Genomic DNA, 20,410 nt, shown 5'->3' with positions numbered 1-20,410 from the left:
AACTGCTCTCCTGGTCCTCTCACTATCACCTGGCACACAAACCACTCTTTCATCCTTACGCTGCCGCCACTGTCAACTCACCTCTCACTCTCACCATCAGAATGGCGCCGAGACGGTCAACTCGCAACTCTGCAGTGGGCCCATCCAACGAGGCATTTACATTTCCGTCTCCAGCACCAACGACCAGTACGTCCATTTTCATCCACTCGTTCACTTTAGCGCTCCCGCTTTTTCCGGCTATTCATTGCTGACCTGATGGAAGATTCTGCTGTAGATTTGCCAATGGCCGAGATTCGCCACACCCAGAAGCGCACCCGCTCTTCTCGCGCCGCTGTACCGAAATCCTCTGACGATGAGGATGCCACAATCACAGTTGAGGCACCGACAGAATCAGCCCGGAAGGTGCTCAAATCAGTCTCCATTCCCAGAATGCACACGAAGAAGGCAGTTTTCAGTCGAGGGAGGCTGTCGGCAGCGAGTGCAATACAAACAGAGCAGGAGAGCTCACATGAACCGCCTTCCGTTGAAAACTCAGACTACGAGACACCAGGAACCAGCATATCTACTACGCCTGCTGCGTCCACATGTCGTGGCAAGACCTCTGCCCGTAGCGGCCTCAGCCAGAGCGTAGACACATTGTTGACTAGCTCCACCGCCTCGAAGCGCTCACAAAACACAGTGTTGGACTCAAATGGCGAAGACGAGGCAATTGATCTGGATGCTGAGCTTGCTTTACAAATGCAACTGGAAGATGAGGAAGCAACACAACACCTGATGCCCAGTCGGAAGCGTCAGAAGATTGAATCGGAGGACGAAGATATGTCATCGCTTGATGTGCCCCTAGTGTCATCATCTAGGAGTAAGGCAGCTTTATATAAAGGCAAAGGCAAAGGCAAGGCTGAGGTAGAGGAGATCGATTCCGGTACTAGTAGCGATTCTCTGATGGAAGAGGTATCACTACCTACTTACACTGGCAAAGGCAAAGGTAAAGCCAAGGCCGAGACCCCAAAAATGCGCCATGGCCGTCCTGCTCGATTAAGTGTACTCAAGAAGAGCCCATTTTTCAAAGACGAACATGTATCTTTGGTGGATGACGAATCAGACGGTGGCAAGCTTATACTGAGTGATCCAGACGATCTGGAATCTTTCCTGGATGATTATGAAACGCCGATCGCAAGCGATGAAGATGAGCCTCCCATGGCTACAAGTGGGCTGGTTGCAAGTGAGCGCTCCAAGAAGGCGGCGACGGCACTGAAAAGGACGCCAAAGACGGCCCCACGCAAAAAAACACTCACGCGTGCCGACAAGGACGAAGCGAACAGTCGACGCAGACGATTCGCACACATAAGGGACAAATGGGAGCGTAAGCGAGCAATGAACCGGGAACGAGCTGAGCATCAGCATCCAAAGCTGCGAACCATGTGGGATGATCTCAAGAAAATTCCAGTCTTGGAGACGCAAATGGCTGAGCAGCCTACCTCAATCAACCGAAGACTGAAACCTTTTCAATTAGAGGGTCTCAGTTGGATGATACGTCAGGAAAAGACTCACTACAAGGGAGGGCTTCTCGGTGATGAAATGGGAATGGGCAAGACAATACAGGCTGTGTCCCTGATCATGTCGGACTATCCGGCAAAACAGCCTACACTGGTTTGCGTACCTCCCGTTGCTCTCATGCAGTGGTCCAACGAGATTCGCGAGTACACGGACAACAAACTCAAGGTTCTTGTGTACCACGGCACCAATGCCAAGTGCAAGAAGATGTCTGTAAAGGAACTCAAGTCTTACGACGTCATTATGGTCTCCTATAACAGTCTCGAATCTCTTCACCGTAAGGAGACTAAAGGCTGGTCCCGTGGAGAGGATATCATCAAGGAAGCATCCGCACTACACGCCATCCACTACCACCGCCTCATTCTTGACGAAGCACATAGCATCAAGTCTCGCAACACTGGTGTCGCCAAGGCTTGTTTTGCTCTCACGAGTAATTACAAGTGGTGTCTTTCTGGTACGCCGGTGCAGAACCGCATTGGAGAGTTTTTCTCACTACTGCGCTTTCTCGAAGTCCGCCCATTCGCCGACTACTTCTGCCGTTCTTGCGATTGTGAGAAGCTACATTGGGCCGTGGACGACGACTACATGTGTGTGGCTTGTAACCATGGTGCATCCGAGCACATCTCCGTATTCAATCAGGAGCTGCTCAATCCGATTACAGGTGAGGATGTGGAACTCCGCGAGCAGGCATTAGCCAAGCTTCATTTGATCACCGCTCGCATCATGTTGCGCCGGATGAAGCGTGATCATACCAACTCCATGGAGCTTCCGATGAAAGATATCATTATTCACAACGAGTTCTTCAGCGAAGTTGAACGCGACTTCTCCACCTCGATCATGTCGAACTCCTCGCGCAAGTTTGATACCTATGTTGCACAGGGTGTCATGCTCAACAATTATGCCAACATCTTCGGTCTCATTATGCAGATGCGTCAAGTCGCCAATCATCCCGATCTGCTGCTCAAAAAGACTGCCGTGGAAGGCAGCGGCAATGTGTATGTATGCAACATCTGCGATGAGCCGGCTGAAGATGCAGTCCGATCGCACTGTCGCCATGAGTTTTGCCGTGCTTGTATCAAGGACTTTATGGACACGTGCGAGGCCTCTGGCACAGAAGCAGATTGTCCTCGCTGCCATCTTGCTCTGGCCATTGATTTTGAGCAACCGGAGCTGGAGCAGGACGAAGATTCTGTCAAGAAGACATCGATCATCAACCGTATCAAGATGGAGAACTGGACATCTTCTACCAAGATCGAAATGCTGGTTTATGACCTATACAAGCTGCGCAGCAAGAAGCAGACACTTAAATCTATCGTGTTCAGCCAATTCACTTCGATGTTGCAGCTCATTGAGTGGCGACTTCGTCGCGCTGGCTTCAACACGGTCATGCTTGACGGAAGCATGTCGCCGGCTCAGCGGCAGAAGAGCATCGATCACTTCATGACGAATCCAGATGTCGAAGTGTTCTTGGTATCTCTCAAAGCTGGTGGTGTTGCCCTCAACCTTACCGAAGCCTCCCGAGTCTTTATCGTTGACCCGTAAGTTCCTCTACAAACTAACGTCAGGCTCACATTGCTAATTCTTTCTCCCAGATGGTGGAATCCAGCCGCGGAGTGGCAGTCTGCCGACCGATGCCACCGCATTGGTCAGAAACGGCCTTGTGTCATTACGCGTCTTTGCATCGAAGATAGTGTGGAGTCCCGTATGGTTGCGCTTCAAGAGAAGAAGGCAGCCATGATTGCCGGAACAGTCAACAACGACAAGGTCGCCATGGATCGCTTGAGCCCTGAGGACTTGCAGTTCTTGTTCCGAGGTAGTTAGAGGCCGACTGTGCCGACTTCCAGACGAGTAATGTGTATTGTTGGGATGCTCGGGTATGGCATTTGGCAGGGACTTTTTTGTTTGTTTAAATTACACCACGCATGATAAAGTCGGAGTCCGCACAGGACGGCTTTGTTCTTCTTGGAGTTCGGCCATCTTCGGCGACACGATCAGTGGCGTTAATATAATGGGAGATGCGTAGGATCAGCCAACATACAGATCAATAGCAATCTGTAGATTTTCATGATTCACAATCGGATAATGAGCATGCATAAAATTTTCCGTACTCGCTTTGTATTGCGTTGTAGCCAACCTGTAGAGTACCAGATGTTGAAAGTGGGAGATGCCAAATCCAAATGACGTAGCAAAGCTGTAGATCGCAAGGCTACTACCCCGGATTTGCGGGTAGCTCGCTGCGTTGTCCACCACCAGACCGGCTGGCGGACCATCACCGTCGAGATGGCAGCGCACTACGCTCAATCTACTTCTCGACTACGACATCTAAAGTAGTCGGCTATGCTAGTCTTTATCCTGACAAAAACTCAACAAGCCTAACACTCTTCGATGCGCAAACCACGGGAAAAAAAATTATCAGTAGCATGCATGCGGCTAATGCCCTGACCGGTGCAGCACGGTATCACGTTCGTACTCGTCTAGGTACAGCATCAGCAGACGACACGAGCTCTTCATACCATTTGCCCGAATGCAGAGGATGGAATTCCCCCATCTCCGAAGACCATATAATGGATATATACAGCGATCCGCGGAAACCGTGGAGATGCGGTGCTGTCGTTGGTTACTCGTACGTAATCTTACGTAAAGTCAGGTAACGTTGTGGCTTCTGAAATTGCCATTCGTCATTTAGCGCGCGTGTTACACTTTGTTCGCTGTGAAGCGGTTGCAGCCGTGTCTGTGATTTTTTTTTGGTTTTCTTGGAAGGGATGACATGGTCGGGCGGTACTCTACCCGTAGTTTGGCTGCGGTTGGGACGGCGGAGAATGGCGTAAGAAGGGGGTTGGATTTTCCGTAGTGGCAGAAGGATGGGGTATAGGGTGAAGGGCCGTTACCGCTATAGCCGGCATGGGCGATTTATTTTGGGGTGTAATTGCGGTGACGGCTGGGTGTAGTATCGTCTTATATATGCTTGGACTGGTCCTAGCACCTGGGGTGTGCGTTGTGTTTTGCCGCGTTCTCGTTGCATCGCTGGTGTATATCTGCCTGTATTGTGTAGATATAGTCTGGACTCTGATATACCGGACTTGGTCGATCAGTATTCATCCGCGATGGGGGTTCTTGAGAACGCCCGAGAGTGGGACCTTGATCTTGATCGCTATCTCAATCGCAGCATACCACCTTCGCCGTTACATAAGCTTCCTACGCCCGTGTCAAGATTTTTGGGATACAGGAAGGAGCAGAGACAAGATGTTGGAAATGTTTGCGGAGCATTCTGGTCGTTCGTTGGCGCGTTCTGCGGCTTGGCCGTGATTGCAGCAGTCTTCAACAATACCCAGAGCATACAGTGGCATTCCCCTCCTGCGTTGATCGCATCCTTTGTAAGTTGTCTTGGATGGCCATCCAGTGTGTGTCTCGGTTGCTGAATAGGGTGCTACAGGGTGCATCAGCAATACTAGAATACAACACGATCCGCTCACCTCTCGGCCAACCTCGTAACGCCCTTCTGGGGCACACCTTCTCCGCACTCGTTGGCGTTGGGATATCCAAGATCTTTCAAATGCACTCGGACTACGACTCGATACGATGGATCGCTGGCGCTGTAGCATGTGGTATTTCATCAGCAGTCATGCTCCTCACTGGTACTGTGCATCCGCCCGGTGGTGCCTCTGCAGTCCTAGCAGCAACGGAGCCTGTCATCACAGCCATGGGTTGGTACTTTGTAGGACTCGTGGTGTGGGGCACAACGCTGATGCTGATTGTCGGACTGTTCATCAACAACATTCAGCGTCAGTTTCCACTGTACTGGTGGACGCCTCTTGATGTTCGCAAGGCGAAGCGCTTGGACGAAGAGACTGTACCTGACGCACGGGGTGGGATAGAACGGCGTGAGAGCCAGTATGAGCAACACTACGGTCGAAATGGAGAGAAGATTGAAATCAGTGGTGCGGAAGTCGTATTGCCAGAAGATCTAAGTCTGAACGAAGAGGAAGTAAGAGTACTCGAGAATTTGAGAGAGAGACTGAGGAAGCGCGTGGATGCGGGAAGTCCAAAGGAATTGAGAGATTTGGAGAAGAAGGAAGCAGGAAGTGCAAGGAGTAGTGCTGAATGCACCATGGTACCTAGTCGTAGTCGTGGGAGCAGTCGAGATGGTATGCCTGCATAGTCGGGTAGCGTTATCATGAGGCGATAGGTGGGTAGTCTACTCTACCGGTGATGGATAGATAAGCAAGCATGACAATGTCAGCATTTCCGAGGAGTCCTAGCCACATGAGATGCTGCAAATGACTCCAGATGTCGGGTGTGAGTCTAAGGAGTACTGCACTCTTGTGGCTTGCCTGCGTACTATGTTCATCTTGCCCTGAGCATGAAACCGCGAATCTAGAGTAGGAGAGCGATGTTCGTGAAACACCATGGATGGTTACGTCATGTCATCTATATGCCATCTGATTGGCGGTAACATGGTTCCCAAGGTGGTCATTGGCTGTTGCGCATGCAGTCGCTCGCTCGCCCGCTCGTTCGCCACAAAGAAAATTGGGCATTCACTGGGCTGGGGCGGCTGGGCTGAGAGGCTCACTACTCTACCCATGGTTTGGCCAACTCCCAACATTCTTCTTTTGACTAGGTTGACTAGACATCTTCGACCTGGCACCTCACCCATTCTCTTCCCTTGCGTCTTGCATGTCTACTTGAGAGTCGTCTTTCTTCCTTTGCTACCCGCATCTGTACTGCTATCGATAAGGAGTGGGCTTAGCGGCGGGGTCAGGTTTCATTCAACCCATCCCCCAAAAATTTCCTCACTCTTCTCACCACCCCCAACACCTCCCTCACCACTCTACAACCATGGTCTCCGCATCCAAAGCCGCCCGTGAGGCCAAGCGCGCCGCAGACCCCAACGCAAAGCCCAAGAAGTCGGCCGCATCGAAGCTATCGTCAAAGGCCAACTCGAAGAACGCCTCTACTGCCTCGTCGGTGAATGGTGACGCTGCCGAGGATCTCGAACTGAACGAGGAAGTCAAGAATCTCACTCTCCAAAAAGATAAGCACGGTCTGTCGGATCGTGTGACGACGGGTGTGCTCGCCTCGCTACCGCAGTCTCGCGATGTCAAGATCATTTCCGCATCGCTGGTCTTCCACGGCAAGGTCCTCTTCAACGATGCTACCATCGAAGTCAACTATGGCCGCCGATATGGTCTGTTGGGTGAGAACGGTTGCGGAAAGACGACCCTGCTCAAGGCCATCGACGCGCGCGAGTTCCCCTTCCCCGACCACATCGACATCTACCTGCTGAACCAGGGTGCTCCCAAGACTGAGTTGGGTGCCTTGGAGTGGGTGGTCCGTGAGGCCGAGAATGAACTGGCCCGCCTGGAGAAGCTCGCTGAGACGATTCTCGAGAACGACGGGCCTGAGAGTCCGCTCCTCGATGACATTTACGAGGTATGCATCACTGAATCCCCTTGCCGTAAGCACGACTAATGCCCAACAGCGTCAAGAAAGCATGGATCCATCCACCTTCCACACTCGCGCCTCGCTCATTCTCACTGGTCTCGGTTTCAACAAGGTCACCATCCACAAGAAGACCAAGGACATGTCCGGAGGATGGCGCATGCGTGTCGCCCTCGCAAAGGCCCTCTTCGTCAAGCCTGCGCTGCTGTTGCTCGATGACCCAACCGCCCATTTGGATCTCGAGGCCTGTGTGTGGCTCGAGGAGTATATGAAGAAGTGGGATCGCACTCTCATCCTCGTCTCTCACTCCATGGACTTTCTCAACGGTGTTTGCACAAACATGATCGACATGCGTCAAAAGAAGCTCCTCTACTACGGAGGTAACTACGACACATACCACAAGACTCGTAACGAGCAGGAAGTCAACCAGACCAAGGCCTATGAGAAGCAGCAAGAGGAAATTAAGCACATCAAGAAATTCATTGCTTCCGCCGGTACCTACGCCAACTTGGTCAGGCAGGCCAAGTCTCGTCAGAAGATCCTCGACAAGATGGAGGCTGATGGTCTCATCGAGCCTGTTGCCCAAGACCGCATCTTCACTTTCCGCTTCGCTGATGTCGAGAAGCTACCCCCTCCAGTACTGTCACTCGACAATGTTACCTTCTCTTATTCTGGTAAACCCGAGGACAATCTATATGAGAACCTCGACTTTGGTGTCGACATGGACTCGAGGACTGCGCTCGTCGGACCCAATGGTGTCGGCAAGTCAACTCTCCTTAACATCTTCACTGGCAAGCTCAGCCCTACATCTGGCGTTGTCTCGCGCCACACCCACTTGAAGCTCGGTGTATACAGTCAACACTCGGCTGAACAGCTCGATCTTACCAAGTCGGCGCTGGACTTTGTCCGGGACAAGTTCCACCACATCAGCCAAGATCTCCAGTACTGGCGCCAACAACTCGGTCGCTACGGTATGACTGGTGAGGCGCAAACATCCAAGATGGCCACCCTTTCGGACGGTCAGAAGTCTCGTATTGTCTTCGCCTTGTTGGCTATCGAGGGACCAAACATGTTGCTTCTTGACGAGCCTACCAACGGTCTCGATATTCCCACCATTGACAGTTTGGCGGATGCCATCAATGCTTTCAGCGGAGGTGTCGTCGTCGTGTCCCACGACTTCAGGTATGTTTTACTTCCCTCTGATCCAGTACGGTCCGCGCTAATCATTCTTAGATTGCTCGACAAGATCGCAAAAGACATCATGGTGTGCGAGCACAAGACGGTCCGTCGGTGGGATGGCAGCATCGCCGAGTACAAGAACCATCTCCGTAAGAAGATGTCGTCAACTGGTGTTCTTGCTTAGATGGGGGTTGGGTTTTCTTAAAAGGTTGCATGCATGTTCTAAGCTGCGGGACATTGGTGAAAGCAAAAGTAATGGCCTCATAGCAGGGTTCAGGATACCATCTGCATTAGGCTGGCAGCACCGCAGAACCTGCTCCAGTGTTTCCCTTGATGGGTGGAGACGTCTGGATTCTGCATCACGATGCATTGGGTTTTAGAGGAGTTTTAGATTTGAATTACGACCAGAATGATATCATCAAAAGAGTGACACTGCTATGAACGTTTGTTGTGCACTGCCTAGTTGGTAGGGAGGGGTGTGGCGGCTCCTTTGCACGTGCCGAATGGTGAGCTGGGAGCTGTGACGAATGCATTCCCCGCAAGCTTGCCCTCCGAGCCTAGCTCCCGTCGTTAACCCATGCCTGATGACCATCTTTTGACATCCACATCCCATCCATGTGCATCTGGAAGGCTTGAGAAGTCACTTGACAGCTTTCTGATACTCTACGATCGTTATCTTGACCACAATGGCGGAGCTCACAAGCACGAAGCTGAATGCAGAGTCGCATTTACTGCTCGTAGGCTATACACTCTTCTCGCCGTTCAACTCCCAAGGGCTTTCTACTCACACTCAACATAGGACCAACCACTCCTTCGCATGCCCTACGAGCTCTCCCGGCGCAACTTCAAAAACGCCCAGCGTGTCATCGAACACACATCCACATCCTTGACCTCCACCCTCAGCAGCACCACCAAAGCCGTATCGAAGCCCACAACGAAGCCCGATACGACGCTCGACGCCCTCGACTCGATGATAAGCAAAATGCAAGGACTCAAGCGCAAACTCGAAGTCCTCCACGACGAGGAACAAAAGATCCATCGCGCAGCCAAGGCACGCCTCAAACACCTCCAAGACCTCTACGAGATACAAAGTCTAGTCGACGTGCGCTACGACGAGTGGAGTCGCACCCGGCTCTCCCGCTTACTGGTAGACTGCTTGCTCCGCGAAGGCTACACCGAGTCGGCAACGCACCTGGCGCAGAGCAAAGGCATCACCGAGCTCGTCGACGTCGAGCCCTTTATCGCATGCCACAAAATTGAGCGGAGTCTGAAGGAGGGCATGACGACGAGTCTGGCGCTCGAGTGGTGCAAGGAACATGGCAAGGAGCTGAAGAAAGGGGCGAATATGTTGGAGTTTGAACTTCGCTTGCAGCAGTATATTGAGCTTGTGAGGCAGGGGCATGAGGCGGGTGTCAGTGGCATGGATGGCTTGGAGATGGAGGATGGCATGCATGGGGTTAGCATTGGGGGTGGGGGCGGCGAGATGAAGTTGGTCGAGGCGCGCACACATGCGAAGAAGTATTTGAGTTCGAGTGGCGATTTTGAGCTGTTGCGACGGGCGGCAGGGCTGTTGGCCTATAGGCCGTGGGATGAGGTGGAACCTTATGCGGTATGTCTTCTTTGTGCACTCTGTTTGGGTTTTGTTGGCAAAGAGGAGATGGCTAATCTGGGGAAACAGTCACTTTATTCGCCAGCAAGGTGGACACATTTGGCCAATCTATTCATAACCACACATCACAGCTTGTATTCTCTACCTCCGAGACCACTTCTACACATTGCCCTATCGGCCGGTCTATCCGCTCTCAAGACACCGGCCTGTCACTCGGCGTTTACCTCGTCTTCGGCCAACGCTTCGTCATCCACCACGACCGTCTGCCCCATCTGCAGCACCGAGCTCAACGAACTCGCCCGCAACGTGCCTTATGCCCTACACACCAAGAGTATCGTGGAGAATGATCCGGTCGCGTTGCCCAATGGACGGGTATACGGAAGCGAGAAGTTGAGGATCTTCAATGAAAAGGTCGGGACCGAGAAGGGCTGGGTTCGAGATCCGGTGCATGGCATCAGCGGAGAGGTGTGGAAGGAGAGCGAACTACGCAAGGTCTATGTCATGTAGATTCGCTCCCGGTCGTTTTATTTTCGTTGTGTTGCAGAAAGTTTGGGTCCTGCATTGTGTATAGCGTGGCGTTTGGTATATTTTGTCTTGCCCCGGCGATGGCATAGTAGGCTATTCATGAGATGACAATGAGCATGTCGTGCACCTCTTCCACGCCCATTTCAAGTTTCCTCGTCCTCGTCCTCCTCTCTCGCCCTCTTCGCCGCCAGCTTTTGTGAAGGCAACGGTCCACCCCGCGCATTCCTCGCCATCTTCTGCATCTCCTTCTCCTCGTCCTCATCCGCCACCAACGGAATCTTCTCAAACACATACATTCTCGCATCCCTATCCTCACCCCTCCACCCACCCCCTCCCTCAATCGCCCCCAGCGTCCTCATATGCGTGTACCCGGGATACTGACTGGCGTCAAACTTCCAGCTCTCGACCACCTTGAGCCCCGCATGGCGTGCCAGATCGCGAATATTCCAGAGCGTGTAGGGTTCGCCTTCGAAGAGGGTGACGATGATTTTACCACCCATGCGTAAAAAGGGGCGGGGACGGGGGAGGGCGGGGTTGGCCTGTGCCTGGAGGAGCTGCAGGCGTTTCTTGGGCGTCGAGCAATCGAGGCAGGCTTTGAAGAAGGCGACGAGCAGGGCTTGGTTGCTGCGGACTTGGCGGTTGACATTGGTGCTGAGTCCGCCCGTGTGGGGGAATTGAAAACATATGATATCCCAGCCTTCTGCCCTCTTGCCCGCTCCCCCTGTCCTCTCGCCGTCTACAGCAATATCCGCATCGTCGGGATCGGCGTCGTCGTCGCTATCGCGTTGGCAGCGCAGTGTCTTGTAGGAGTTGAGTTTTGTGGCGTCGATGCCATGGTAAATGGGAACCGGGGGTGTCAGGCTGCTCAATTCCCGCGCGATTCCTTCAAACGATGGATATTTTTCCCGTACTTCTTCTTCCGTGTCGAAGCTCGTAGCTACTACATTGGCACACCCATGCTCAACCACCAAGCTTCTCGTGAAACTGAAGTCGCCTTCGCCCACGAGGAGAATGTGCTGGTATGGCCCAAAGGGTACGGCGTGTTTCTGCGATGCCTGAACAGGCGGCTTCGTTACTATGCCGGCTGCGTCTTGTTTTGATTCTGCGCTGCTTGCGCCCGTCTTTTGCTTCTTTGCGGAACTGGGCTTGGAGGAAGGTTTGGCGGCGGTGGCGGCCGTTTCGGCAGCTTTGGCGACTTTGCGGTGGTGTGCGGCGATTTTGCGGTCCCCGTCTCGTTTGAGTTCGCGGCGTGCGCGTTTGGTCTTCGTCTTGGACATTGCCTTGGGTGGTATGGGATGATATCAAGCCACTGCCAGAATGCCTGCTCGGAGGTTTGCGGGGAACTTTACTTTTGGGGGGGAAAATGTTTGAGCTTGGACCAACGCCGGCAGGGATGCTAGCAGATATCTGTGCATGTGAAGCCTCAGAAAACGTGGCTGACTATTTAGCGTACAACGACAAATTTCGCAGCATGAGGGGCACGGTACAGCCATGCTAAGATGCGCACGCAATACCAATGGTTGCGGATTTGAATTGCTTTAGTTTGACCAAATATACAATAAACGGCCTCGTCACAATGCTGCTGCAGTCCTCGGAGCCCCAAGCAGTCGCTTTCACTCGCTCGCAGTCGTCTTTGATGCATCCATAACTAACAATCCTCGATCTTGCCACTTAGATCAAGTCGCGCTTGACAAACTGATCGTACAGGGTGGAACCAAGTTTGGCGGGCGAGCGCTCCACAACGACACCAGCAGCCTCCAAAGCATTGATCTTCGAATTAGCGTCGCCCTTTCCACCACTGACAATAGCACCCGCGTGACCCATTCTCCTGCCTGGTGGCGCAGAGATACCAGCAATGAAGCTAACGACGGGCTTATTGGCAGTATTGTACTCCTTCAAGAAGTCGGCGGCATCCTCTTCAGCCGAGCCACCGATTTCTCCAATCATAATGATGCCGTCAGTCTCCTCATCCTGGAGGAAGACCTTCAAGCAATCAATGAAGTTGGTTCCGGAGAAGGGGTCACCTCCAATACCGACGACAAGCGATTGGCCAAGTCCGGCTTGGGTGGTCTGGTTGACAGCCTCGTATGTGAGGGTTCCGGAGCGGGAGACGATACCGACACGGCCGCGCTTGTGAATGAAGCCAGGCATGATACCAATTTTACATTGACCCTAGGATCTGTCAGCGACATCGACTGGCATTGCATTGTGGTGGGGTTGGCCTACGGGAGCGATGATACCAGGGCAATTGGGTCCAACCATGCGAGACTTGTTTTGCGACTTGAGCATGTCTGTGATGCGAACCATGTCTATAACGGGTCAATTTCCAAGCCAGTACCACGTATGTGCATTCTGTCCTTACCATGTTGTGGAATACCTTCTGTGATGCTGCCCAATGTAAGCTTCTATGGACTTCAAAGTTGATAAGCATACCTACGTCACAATCAGAGGGACTTCTGCAGCAATGGCCTCCTCGATACTCGCCGCAGCGACTGGCGGTCTGGCACATGGTTAGTTTTCTTTGCGCCCAACATGGATGTGGGCGGTGCCATACGGGACGAAAATGGCCGTGGCCGTGGCTTGTGTCTCTTTGATGGCCTCGGCCACGTTCTTGAAGACGGGCAGGCTCAAATGCTGGGTGCCCGCCTTCTTAGGATTGGTGCCTCCGACAACTTTGGTGCCTGCGATCTGTGTCAATTGCTGTTCCCCGTCGACAATAACAGACGCAGCGCGATTGGGCGCATACCGTATTCGATGGCTTGTTGTGCGTGGAAGCTGTCTGGTGGTCAGCTCTGGCCCTCAAATACCCCGCACCGCATCGTGTACTCACGTTCCCTGCTTTCCAGTGAAGCCCTGGAACAGCACCTTCGTCTCGCTGTTGATGCGGAGGTTCTTGATCGTCTCCGCATACTGCGACGAGCTGGTCGCATACTGCCTCGTCGCGGCCTTGGAGAGCGCAGAGCGCATGGGCTGTCGGATTGCCTGCATCGTGACTAGGAGGCGGTCACGAAAGCAAAGCTGGCGGTATAGGGCGGAGTAGATTGTCGTTGAGCAGCGGGTTGTGGAAGGGCCTGGCTGTAGCGTAAGTAGCGAACAGGAAGCTGCGACACGGCGGCTTTTCTTCGGGGGACTTGACCAATCACCGAATATCTTTGCAAACCTCCGTCCGCGCCCGACAACACCACGAAAATGCATCGCTCTTTTATATACCGCAATGTCCCCGTAACGGCCGTTTTTTCTCTAGTTCATCTATTCTATCAGGATGAGAAAAGATTCTATTGTGACAGAGTTGCTTTAGATAAGCTTAAAGTCATCTTGAAGACAAAGGACTTTTGGAAGGATAAGAGTCGTTGTTGAAAGTTCCACCGCTGGGATGTCAAAGTAATTTGAGACGTGTTAGTGGGGTGTGTCTTGAGCTGAAGGGATGGAGAATGTCATGTCTTTTGAAAATACATTGTGCGTGACAAACTCCTTTAATATACCTTCGTTTCCAACTAGATGACCGCTAACGAAGAAACAAGGTAATGGATCAATGGGTATGGGATAACAGGGTACATTGTTAGGTACCACGAAACCGTCACAAGAAGCAGCATCGCTACCAAAACAACCCGCTTTATTATATTTGACCCCCAAAAAACTTGCCATTACTCACTCCCAGTTCCCATCACGGCGGCGCAACACGCTTACACTTCTTCACCCTCCTCTTCTCCTTGGGCCGCGGCCTGTCTTCCGTCTTAGCCTTCCTGTCCCTACTCACACATTTCTTCGTCCCGCAATAGCAAATCTTATTCGACTCGGGTCCATAGTACGACAGCCCATAGCTGACAGTGAGCTCGACGCCGGCGGGTATATTGCGAATAGCTTCCACCGTCATAATTCTCATCATACCGACACGACGGACGCGGAAATCGCAGTGCGGTGCGCAGGAATGGTTGATGAAACGTGTCCAGTTGCCGTTTTTCTCGCCGTCGATCATGACTGTTTCCTCGACGGGTGCGATGGAGGGAGCCTTGGAGGACTCGGAGCAGGATGAGCCATAGCCGCTGTCGGAATCGGAACCTGCATTTTCTTGGTCCATGTCTTCTTCGGACTTGCCGATTGGGATTTCCATGAGGTAGGCGTTGTCGAACCGACTGCTCTCGCTGGGCATGATCTCGCCTGCGTACCAGCCGAGGACGTCGTCCTGCTTGAAGGCTCGTTTCGTGTAGACTCCAATGCCACGGTCTTTTGTTTTTCGTAATTCAAAGTACTTCTGCCAATCTTGCGTTGCTTGCTTCCAGTTTTTGAATGTGTGGTCGCAGTATGGCTCTTCACAGACGTCGTCGGTATAGCAACGATCGCCAACACAGCTGTTGAATTCGTAGCCTACCGCATGGAGGATGTCCTGAGCTGTTTGGGGCGGCCATGAGCCGCCTGGGGGAAACGTGGCTGGATAGGGGTGATTTGCGAAAAGGCTAGGGTCGAGCGTGTAGTCGTTAATATGTCGCGGAACTTCGGAGTTCGTGCTGCTACAAGTTGCAAGGCGATCAACGCCATCGGTGGAAGTACACCAGAAGTAACTACTCTGACTTCGTAATGCCCTGGCAGTTTTGCGTGAGGGTTTTTGGACCTGTTTTGTTACACCTGCAGGCTGCTTTGCTGCAGATCTGCGTGATTGGTGAGTAGTGGTGGTAGAGCGCATGATGCTGCACAGGTTTGGAATAAGAGTGAATGCAGGGGTGGCGAAAGTATTGGTAGACGCGAAGAGAATCTGCTTGGGATCGATGGGAAAGAGCGTTTGAGATGATTGGAAAGAGCGTTTTTTTTTTCTGGATGGAAACAGGGCCCTTCAAGAGCAAATAAACTCACGTCTGCTTCGCGAAATGCTGCAAGACAACAATCGCATTGTGAGAAGGGTGCACAACAAAGCCGCCACGGCTATAGAGATCAAAGGTGCAAGACATCACAATTGTACTTGAGACAACAAAGAAGTCGGACTCAACTGCCTTGTCTGCGGGCACAAGGTAGGAAGGCCTAGAGCAGGCGGTTGGTGAATCCTCTCAGAAGTTACAGTTTCTTGGTAGACGTTATACAGATATACTCTTCTAGTCGTTCAGCTTGCCATAGAACGGCAGGCCTATTGCTTGTAGTAGTAAACGAGCCTCTTTGTTGTTCGTGGCGTCTGTACCGATGGTAACATGGCAACCAGGAATCATCTTGGGAGGATATCTGTCTTTTGTTAGCGTGTGGGTGGGCAATGGCCAAGTATAGACATTACATACGCGTCGTAGTTGACCTCTATTTCGGGGAACAAAGCCACTTGATCTGGCGTGAGACCAAAGCTCATGTTGCCATGACCGTCTCCCGATGAGCCTGGCACGCCCTTCCACTCTTTGATTCTGGGCAAGACGACGTCGATGAACTTGGCCAGAAAGTCTTGCCCATCCTCTCGCTCCAGCGCGACCGTGGCGGAGACGTATCGGCCTTCCCGTAGGCCCCAGCCGACGACATTGTGTCTCGCCTTGTGCGACACGGCACGCACGTTGCTGATTGCCTGCAAGATCATGCCAGCCACGTGAAGGTGGGCGCTGTTCTCTTGGGCTTCGGGCACCATGGAGTGAATGGTGACTTTGGTGATTCTGGGAATGTTGCGGAAGGTGCGTGGCGGGGTGAGCAAGCGCAGCACCTCGCCCTTTCCTCGTGGCGGCCGCAGCGGGCGGTTCTTGTAGTATGGCGAGTCACCTGTCCATTCTCGCAGTCTCTGCTCCGTCTTGGGCGCTCTGAAGCCAGGAGGATAGTGCTGATAAGTGAGGGTAAGCAGGTCGGCGGCAATGGTACTTTGGTATGTCTGCTCCAGGCGGGGCAGGCTGAAGGGGCCCGGTTGGAATTCGCGAGACGACGGGTCTGACTTGGGCGGGGGCTGATGGGGATGCAGCGGGCCACGGTAGTATTTGGGCGAGCGATATTGGTACCTGAGTGAATGTTGTGAGCCCCGGTGTGCTGTGAGGGTCTCTTTGGGGGCCGGGCCCGCCAGCATGCCCTTACCTGCTTGGTGGAAGCTGCTTGTTCCCTCTCCTGCGCAGTTTACTCCGCGCGAGTGGGTCGTAGTCTTTGACCAGGTCTGGGGTTGGTAGTGGCACCTCTAGCGAGGATGAAGGCTCCAGGTCCTGCACGGCGCTGGTCGAGGCATTGCGGCGCATGGCGGAGGGGAGGATGCGGACGGCGGGCCTAGACAGCGCCATCACTGCCCCGATGGGCAGTTCGCGTAGGGCCATGGCTTTGGCGGGCATGGGTGGAAGCGTGGAGGGCGTGGATAGCCAGCAGCAGCAACACAGGCAACACCGAAAAAGTCTCGTTTTGTCGACGGAGGGACTTTTGGACGATGCGCGAGCGCTGGCAGGGATCAGTTTGGGCCCTTACTAGGGGCCTCCCCGTGCCGCAGCCAATAGGCGGGGTCGAACTACCGCAGCTTGTTAGGTAGAGTAACTAGAGTAGACCACCAAGTTCGGTTCGAGACCTGGTTGACTTTATCTCTACTCTACCGCCAAAGTACTTACTACCAACTGCACTGACCGGATCGCTTGAAGCGTGTGGTTTGCATCGTCAAAGTCAAGAGCTTGACAACTCGGATGACCAGCCATGTCCTTGTGCCTCTCTCCATCATCCGTCCGCCACTCCCGGTGAAACCTTCGTTCGCACGTCATCGCCCTCTTTGGCTGAACCTTTCGGACACCGGAGCCCTTTCTCTTTCCTCCCCTCCCCCCCCCCACTAAAGGTAACATAGCCTCATCCTCGCCTGTGCCTGCCTTCTTTCCCCCCTCCCCCCCCGTCCCCACTTCAGACTTCCAGCTTGAGCTGACTGCCTGCTCCACTGCTGACAGCTGCCTGTTCATAGTCTGCCGCCTGTCTTGCTCCCACCTGGCGGCCAGGGCATTCTCTCAGCCTCTCAATCTCTCTCTCTCTCTCTCTCTCTTCCCTGAATGGGTGTCAACGTCGCATTCAATCACCATGAACGGCGTCTCGCGCTTCCTCAGCCGGCGAGACAAGCACCATGAGAAGCGCGCATCCAAGAGCTCCAACCACAAAGTACGCCTGCTTTCCCCTTCGTCTGCTGATTCGTCAAGCCCTCTGTTATCCTCTCCAGATATCTCGATTTCCATATCTGCCTCTCCGCGGCCTAAGCCATGCACTCTTGAGCTGCTATTCCATAAGCTTCCGTCGGCGGTGCGGTCATCTGTACTAGACAGTCTACTATTCCTTCATCAAAAGACGCCATGCCATGCATTTCTTATACACGATACAATCTGCTCTTCCACCTCGAATCCTTCTGACCATGTCTTCCCACAGTCACGTCCCTCACAAATCCCCCCCGACCTCTACAAGATATTCACCAATGAAGACGCAAAAACTACCGCGGACAAGGAGGCGGACAAGAAGGTACGTTGCTCCAGCAAAGGCGAGGGCTGCTGTATTCATGTGACCAGGTCAAAATGCTCCTCTCGCGACTGCACGGCGCTGGAATCTCGAGCATGGGTGAAGAACAGGTGCACCATGCGCTCTCGTGGTACCCCGAGGACATTGACAAGGCATACAATCTTCTGCTGCTCGCCAACGAATCCATCGAGGGTGAAGTCAAGGACTACAACCCGGGAGTTCCTATGCTGGGAGCCATCAACCGTAACATGGTCACTTGCTACTTGGATGCTCTTCTCTTTGCCATGTTTGCCCGGCTGGACAGCTTCGAGGCCATGCTTTACGATAATTTTGATGACGAACCGAGGAAGAAACTCGCAGCAACGTTAAGACTCTGGGTCAATCTGCTGAGGACCGGGCAGCTCATACAAGTCGAATTGGTTTGTTCATGGACCCACCGCACATTTGCATTACTGATATGCGCACCAGACCAAGCACCTTCAGGATTCTCTGGCCGAGTGTGGATGGGAAGAAGCTGCTTTGGTGTGTCAACAAGACGCCTCCGAGGCCTTCACATTTATTACAGGTACTCTTGAGTTGCCACTGCTTACCCTGAAGATGGATATATACCATACCGGTCGGGAGGACAAGGAAGATGACCACAAATTCGTCAATGAGAGATTGCTTGAAGTGGCAATTCCAGAGCAGCAGGGTGGCCATGTCATCTGCCTGGAAGACTGCCTTGAAACCTACTTCAACAACCGTATTGAAGTGAAACGATACCTGCAGCGTCAAAATACAATCGCTTCTATCCAGTCACGAGAGGATGACTTCTTCAGCGAGGATGCAGAGAAAAAAGAGATCATGTATGTGGAGACCGTCGAACTTGCTGGACCCACGACACCAATTGTTGCTACTCCAACCTCTTTCGGCCCTTCGACCCCCACACTTTCTGGACGACCAACACTCAGCGGCAGGCGACGCGCAGATAGCATTTTCAGTCAACGGCCCGCTCACAAGTCCCCGGAAGCCAGCCACTTTGATGAGAAAAGACATTTGGAGGACATGTTGGATCACAGCTCTGGTGGTAGGCCCCGATCAGCCTCACTTCTTAGAAAGGAGATTCTGATGCCAGCCTGGCAGTTCTTCAGTCTCATCCGTACGTCTTGTTAAAAAATTCGTCTGGGTTTTTCTAACTCTCATTCAGCTTGGTATACGGATAATGTTCCACAGACAGATGCCCAGGTAGCCGCGCACTTCTCTGTAAAACGTCCTGTCCTGGGAATTTGCCTGAAGCGATACACCATGCTTCCAAATGGCGCACCCAAGCGTCTTGACACATATATCGACATTCCACTGGAGATTGGCTTGCCTCACTTCATCTCGGATGATAGGATGAAGGAAGAAGGTCCCTTGTTTGGCAACTTCAAGCTCGTTCTCCAGTCTGTAGTCTGTCATCGCGGGGTTTCCGTGGACTCTGGACACTACATAGCGCTTGTCCGAGCCGACTGCCACGAGAGACCGGGCACCTCGCACACAAACGAAGAGGATGCACCAGAGGCCTGGTTACGCTTTGATGATCTCTCTGAGCCGCGAGTCACCGAGGTCGATATCAAGGAGGCTTTGCGCGAGGAGTCTCCGTATCTCTTATTTTATCAGGTCCAGCCAATCGACGAAGAACTTGCCTCCAGAGGCGATCCTCCGTCCTACGCAGAGGTACAATCCGGCTTCCCTCCTCTTGGTCCGTCACGAGAGACACTGAGCTCTATGGCATCAACGCCTGCATCTGCGTCTACCACTGGCCCAGAAATTGTTAGTGACGGTGAGAAGATAACGCCATCGGACTTGAACCCTGAGCCGACCCCTCCAGAGGAAACTTTCACACGACTAAGTTTTTCAAGTAATGGTCGGAGCAGCATTGCGATTGAAGATGCCGAGGGCAGCGTATATAGTGCTTCACGAGGCCGAACGGAACCGCCTACACCTGACGACCAGAAAACTGGCTTCCTATCAGCATCCCGTCGGAGTTCTCGCGTATGGACAGGTGGTAACAGAAGTCGAACAGGGAGTCCCACCAATGAGAGTCGATTGTCACTCACGATATCTCGACTGACAGGCCGGGCCAGTAAAGACAAGCTCTTGTCGATTGATACCGCCGTCGAAGATCCCGTGATAGTTATCGAGGAAGTGCAGACTTTGGAGGATGGAAAACCAGGGCCTAGTGGTGGAAAGGAGAAGAAGGATGTTGGCGTCTCACGAAGCAAGAGCAAGAAGGAGAAGAAAGACAAAAATAGGAGTAAGAGCCGGGATGCTGGCTCTAGCTTGGAAAAGGGTAAGGGAAAGAGCAAGAGCAAGAACCGACCTGAACGGGAATGTTTAGTAATGTGAGCAAGGACGATGCAGCGAACCGGTCTTGGTCGTTGCTCGTATGTAAAAACGCGTTTGGGATTATTTGATGCATTAGCGAGGCGTTATAGCATACATCAAGGGTGGGTTTGGCATATTGAATACGCTTTGAAGGATTCTAGACATCAGGATAGGGCATACGGCACGCTAAGATCAGTTGCGATACCACAGTCTATGTATGGACTTCACTCGACGAGCACTGTTACTGAGCATGTTGAAATTGTAGCTATGGCATTTGAACGTGAATTCAGATAACTAGAGGGGGAGATGACAGGATGAAAGTGATGAGCCTTGAAGGTGTACAGA

At 52.8% G+C, this 20,410-nt stretch overlaps 9 protein-coding genes across 9 annotated transcripts; 5 read left to right on the top strand and 4 right to left on the bottom strand.

Annotated features, from left to right (window-relative positions):
* Nucleotides 1-101: 101 nt before the first annotated feature.
* Nucleotides 102-3,375, top strand: IAQ61_011679 (uncharacterized protein; the record flags this gene model as incomplete). The annotated part of the gene is made up of 3 exons (XM_003844204.2): nt 102-186; nt 263-3,092; nt 3,147-3,375. 3 exons carry the CDS (start codon nt 102-104, stop codon nt 3,373-3,375), a joined length of 3,144 nt encoding a protein of 1,047 aa, XP_003844252.2.
* Nucleotides 3,376-4,658: 1,283 nt separating this feature from the next.
* IAQ61_011678 (uncharacterized protein) lies at nt 4,659-5,713 on the top strand (the record flags this gene model as incomplete). The annotated part of the gene is made up of 2 exons (XM_066099302.1): nt 4,659-4,928; nt 4,988-5,713. The coding sequence occupies 2 exons, from the start codon at nt 4,659-4,661 to the stop codon at nt 5,711-5,713; spliced, it is 996 nt and encodes a 331-aa protein (XP_065950821.1).
* A 398-nt stretch (nt 5,714-6,111) lies between these two features.
* ARB1 (ABC transporter ATP-binding protein arb1) lies at nt 6,112-8,614 on the top strand. Its single transcript, XM_003844203.2, has 3 exons — nt 6,112-6,984; nt 7,034-8,175; nt 8,227-8,614. Exons 1-3 carry the CDS (start codon nt 6,391-6,393, stop codon nt 8,354-8,356), a joined length of 1,866 nt encoding a protein of 621 aa, XP_003844251.1. The 5' UTR covers nt 6,112-6,390; the 3' UTR covers nt 8,357-8,614.
* Nucleotides 8,615-8,858: 244 nt separating this feature from the next.
* Nucleotides 8,859-10,288, top strand: FYV10 (GID complex subunit containing RING finger motif; the record flags this gene model as incomplete). The annotated part of the gene is made up of 2 exons (XM_066099301.1): nt 8,859-8,909; nt 8,972-10,288. 2 exons carry the CDS (start codon nt 8,859-8,861, stop codon nt 10,286-10,288), a joined length of 1,368 nt encoding a protein of 455 aa, XP_065950820.1.
* Nucleotides 10,289-10,449: 161 nt separating this feature from the next.
* Nucleotides 10,450-11,583, bottom strand: IAQ61_011675 (uncharacterized protein; the record flags this gene model as incomplete). Its single annotated transcript, XM_003844201.1, has 1 exon — nt 10,450-11,583. The coding sequence occupies one exon, from the start codon at nt 11,581-11,583 to the stop codon at nt 10,450-10,452; it is 1,134 nt and encodes a 377-aa protein (XP_003844249.1).
* Nucleotides 11,584-11,714: 131 nt separating this feature from the next.
* Nucleotides 11,715-13,382, bottom strand: TCA8 (Succinate--CoA ligase [ADP-forming] subunit alpha, mitochondrial). Its single transcript, XM_003844200.2, has 7 exons — nt 13,137-13,382; nt 13,053-13,081; nt 12,861-12,987; nt 12,744-12,806; nt 12,669-12,694; nt 12,533-12,615; nt 11,715-12,478 (listed from the first exon to the last, which is right to left on the bottom strand). The coding sequence occupies exons 1-7, from the start codon at nt 13,292-13,294 to the stop codon at nt 11,978-11,980; spliced, it is 987 nt and encodes a 328-aa protein (XP_003844248.1). The 5' UTR covers nt 13,295-13,382; the 3' UTR covers nt 11,715-11,977.
* A 588-nt stretch (nt 13,383-13,970) lies between these two features.
* On the bottom strand, nt 13,971-14,987 carry IAQ61_011673 (uncharacterized protein; the record flags this gene model as incomplete). The annotated part of the gene is made up of 1 exon (XM_003844199.2): nt 13,971-14,987. One exon carries the CDS (start codon nt 14,985-14,987, stop codon nt 13,971-13,973), a length of 1,017 nt encoding a protein of 338 aa, XP_003844247.2.
* A 403-nt stretch (nt 14,988-15,390) lies between these two features.
* IAQ61_011672 (uncharacterized protein) lies at nt 15,391-16,826 on the bottom strand (the record flags this gene model as incomplete). Its single annotated transcript, XM_066099300.1, has 3 exons — nt 16,331-16,826; nt 15,568-16,257; nt 15,391-15,514 (listed from the first exon to the last, which is right to left on the bottom strand). Exons 1-3 carry the CDS (start codon nt 16,573-16,575, stop codon nt 15,391-15,393), a joined length of 1,059 nt encoding a protein of 352 aa, XP_065950819.1. The 5' UTR covers nt 16,576-16,826.
* Nucleotides 16,827-20,379, top strand: IAQ61_011671 (uncharacterized protein). Its single transcript, XM_066099299.1, has 6 exons — nt 16,827-17,060; nt 17,167-17,371; nt 17,633-17,722; nt 17,770-18,138; nt 18,188-18,857; nt 18,906-20,379. Exons 2-6 carry the CDS (start codon nt 17,294-17,296, stop codon nt 20,084-20,086), a joined length of 2,388 nt encoding a protein of 795 aa, XP_065950818.1. The 5' UTR covers nt 16,827-17,060; nt 17,167-17,293; the 3' UTR covers nt 20,087-20,379.
* Nucleotides 20,380-20,410: the final 31 nt, after the last annotated feature.

This window comes from Plenodomus lingam (genome assembly GCF_022343315.1).
Source record: "Plenodomus lingam strain CAN1 chromosome Unknown scaffold_20, whole genome shotgun sequence".
NCBI lineage: Eukaryota > Fungi > Ascomycota > Dothideomycetes > Pleosporales > Leptosphaeriaceae > Plenodomus > Plenodomus lingam.
Note: the sequence above shows the minus strand (reverse complement) of the source record. Positions and strands in the feature narration are given on the sequence as shown.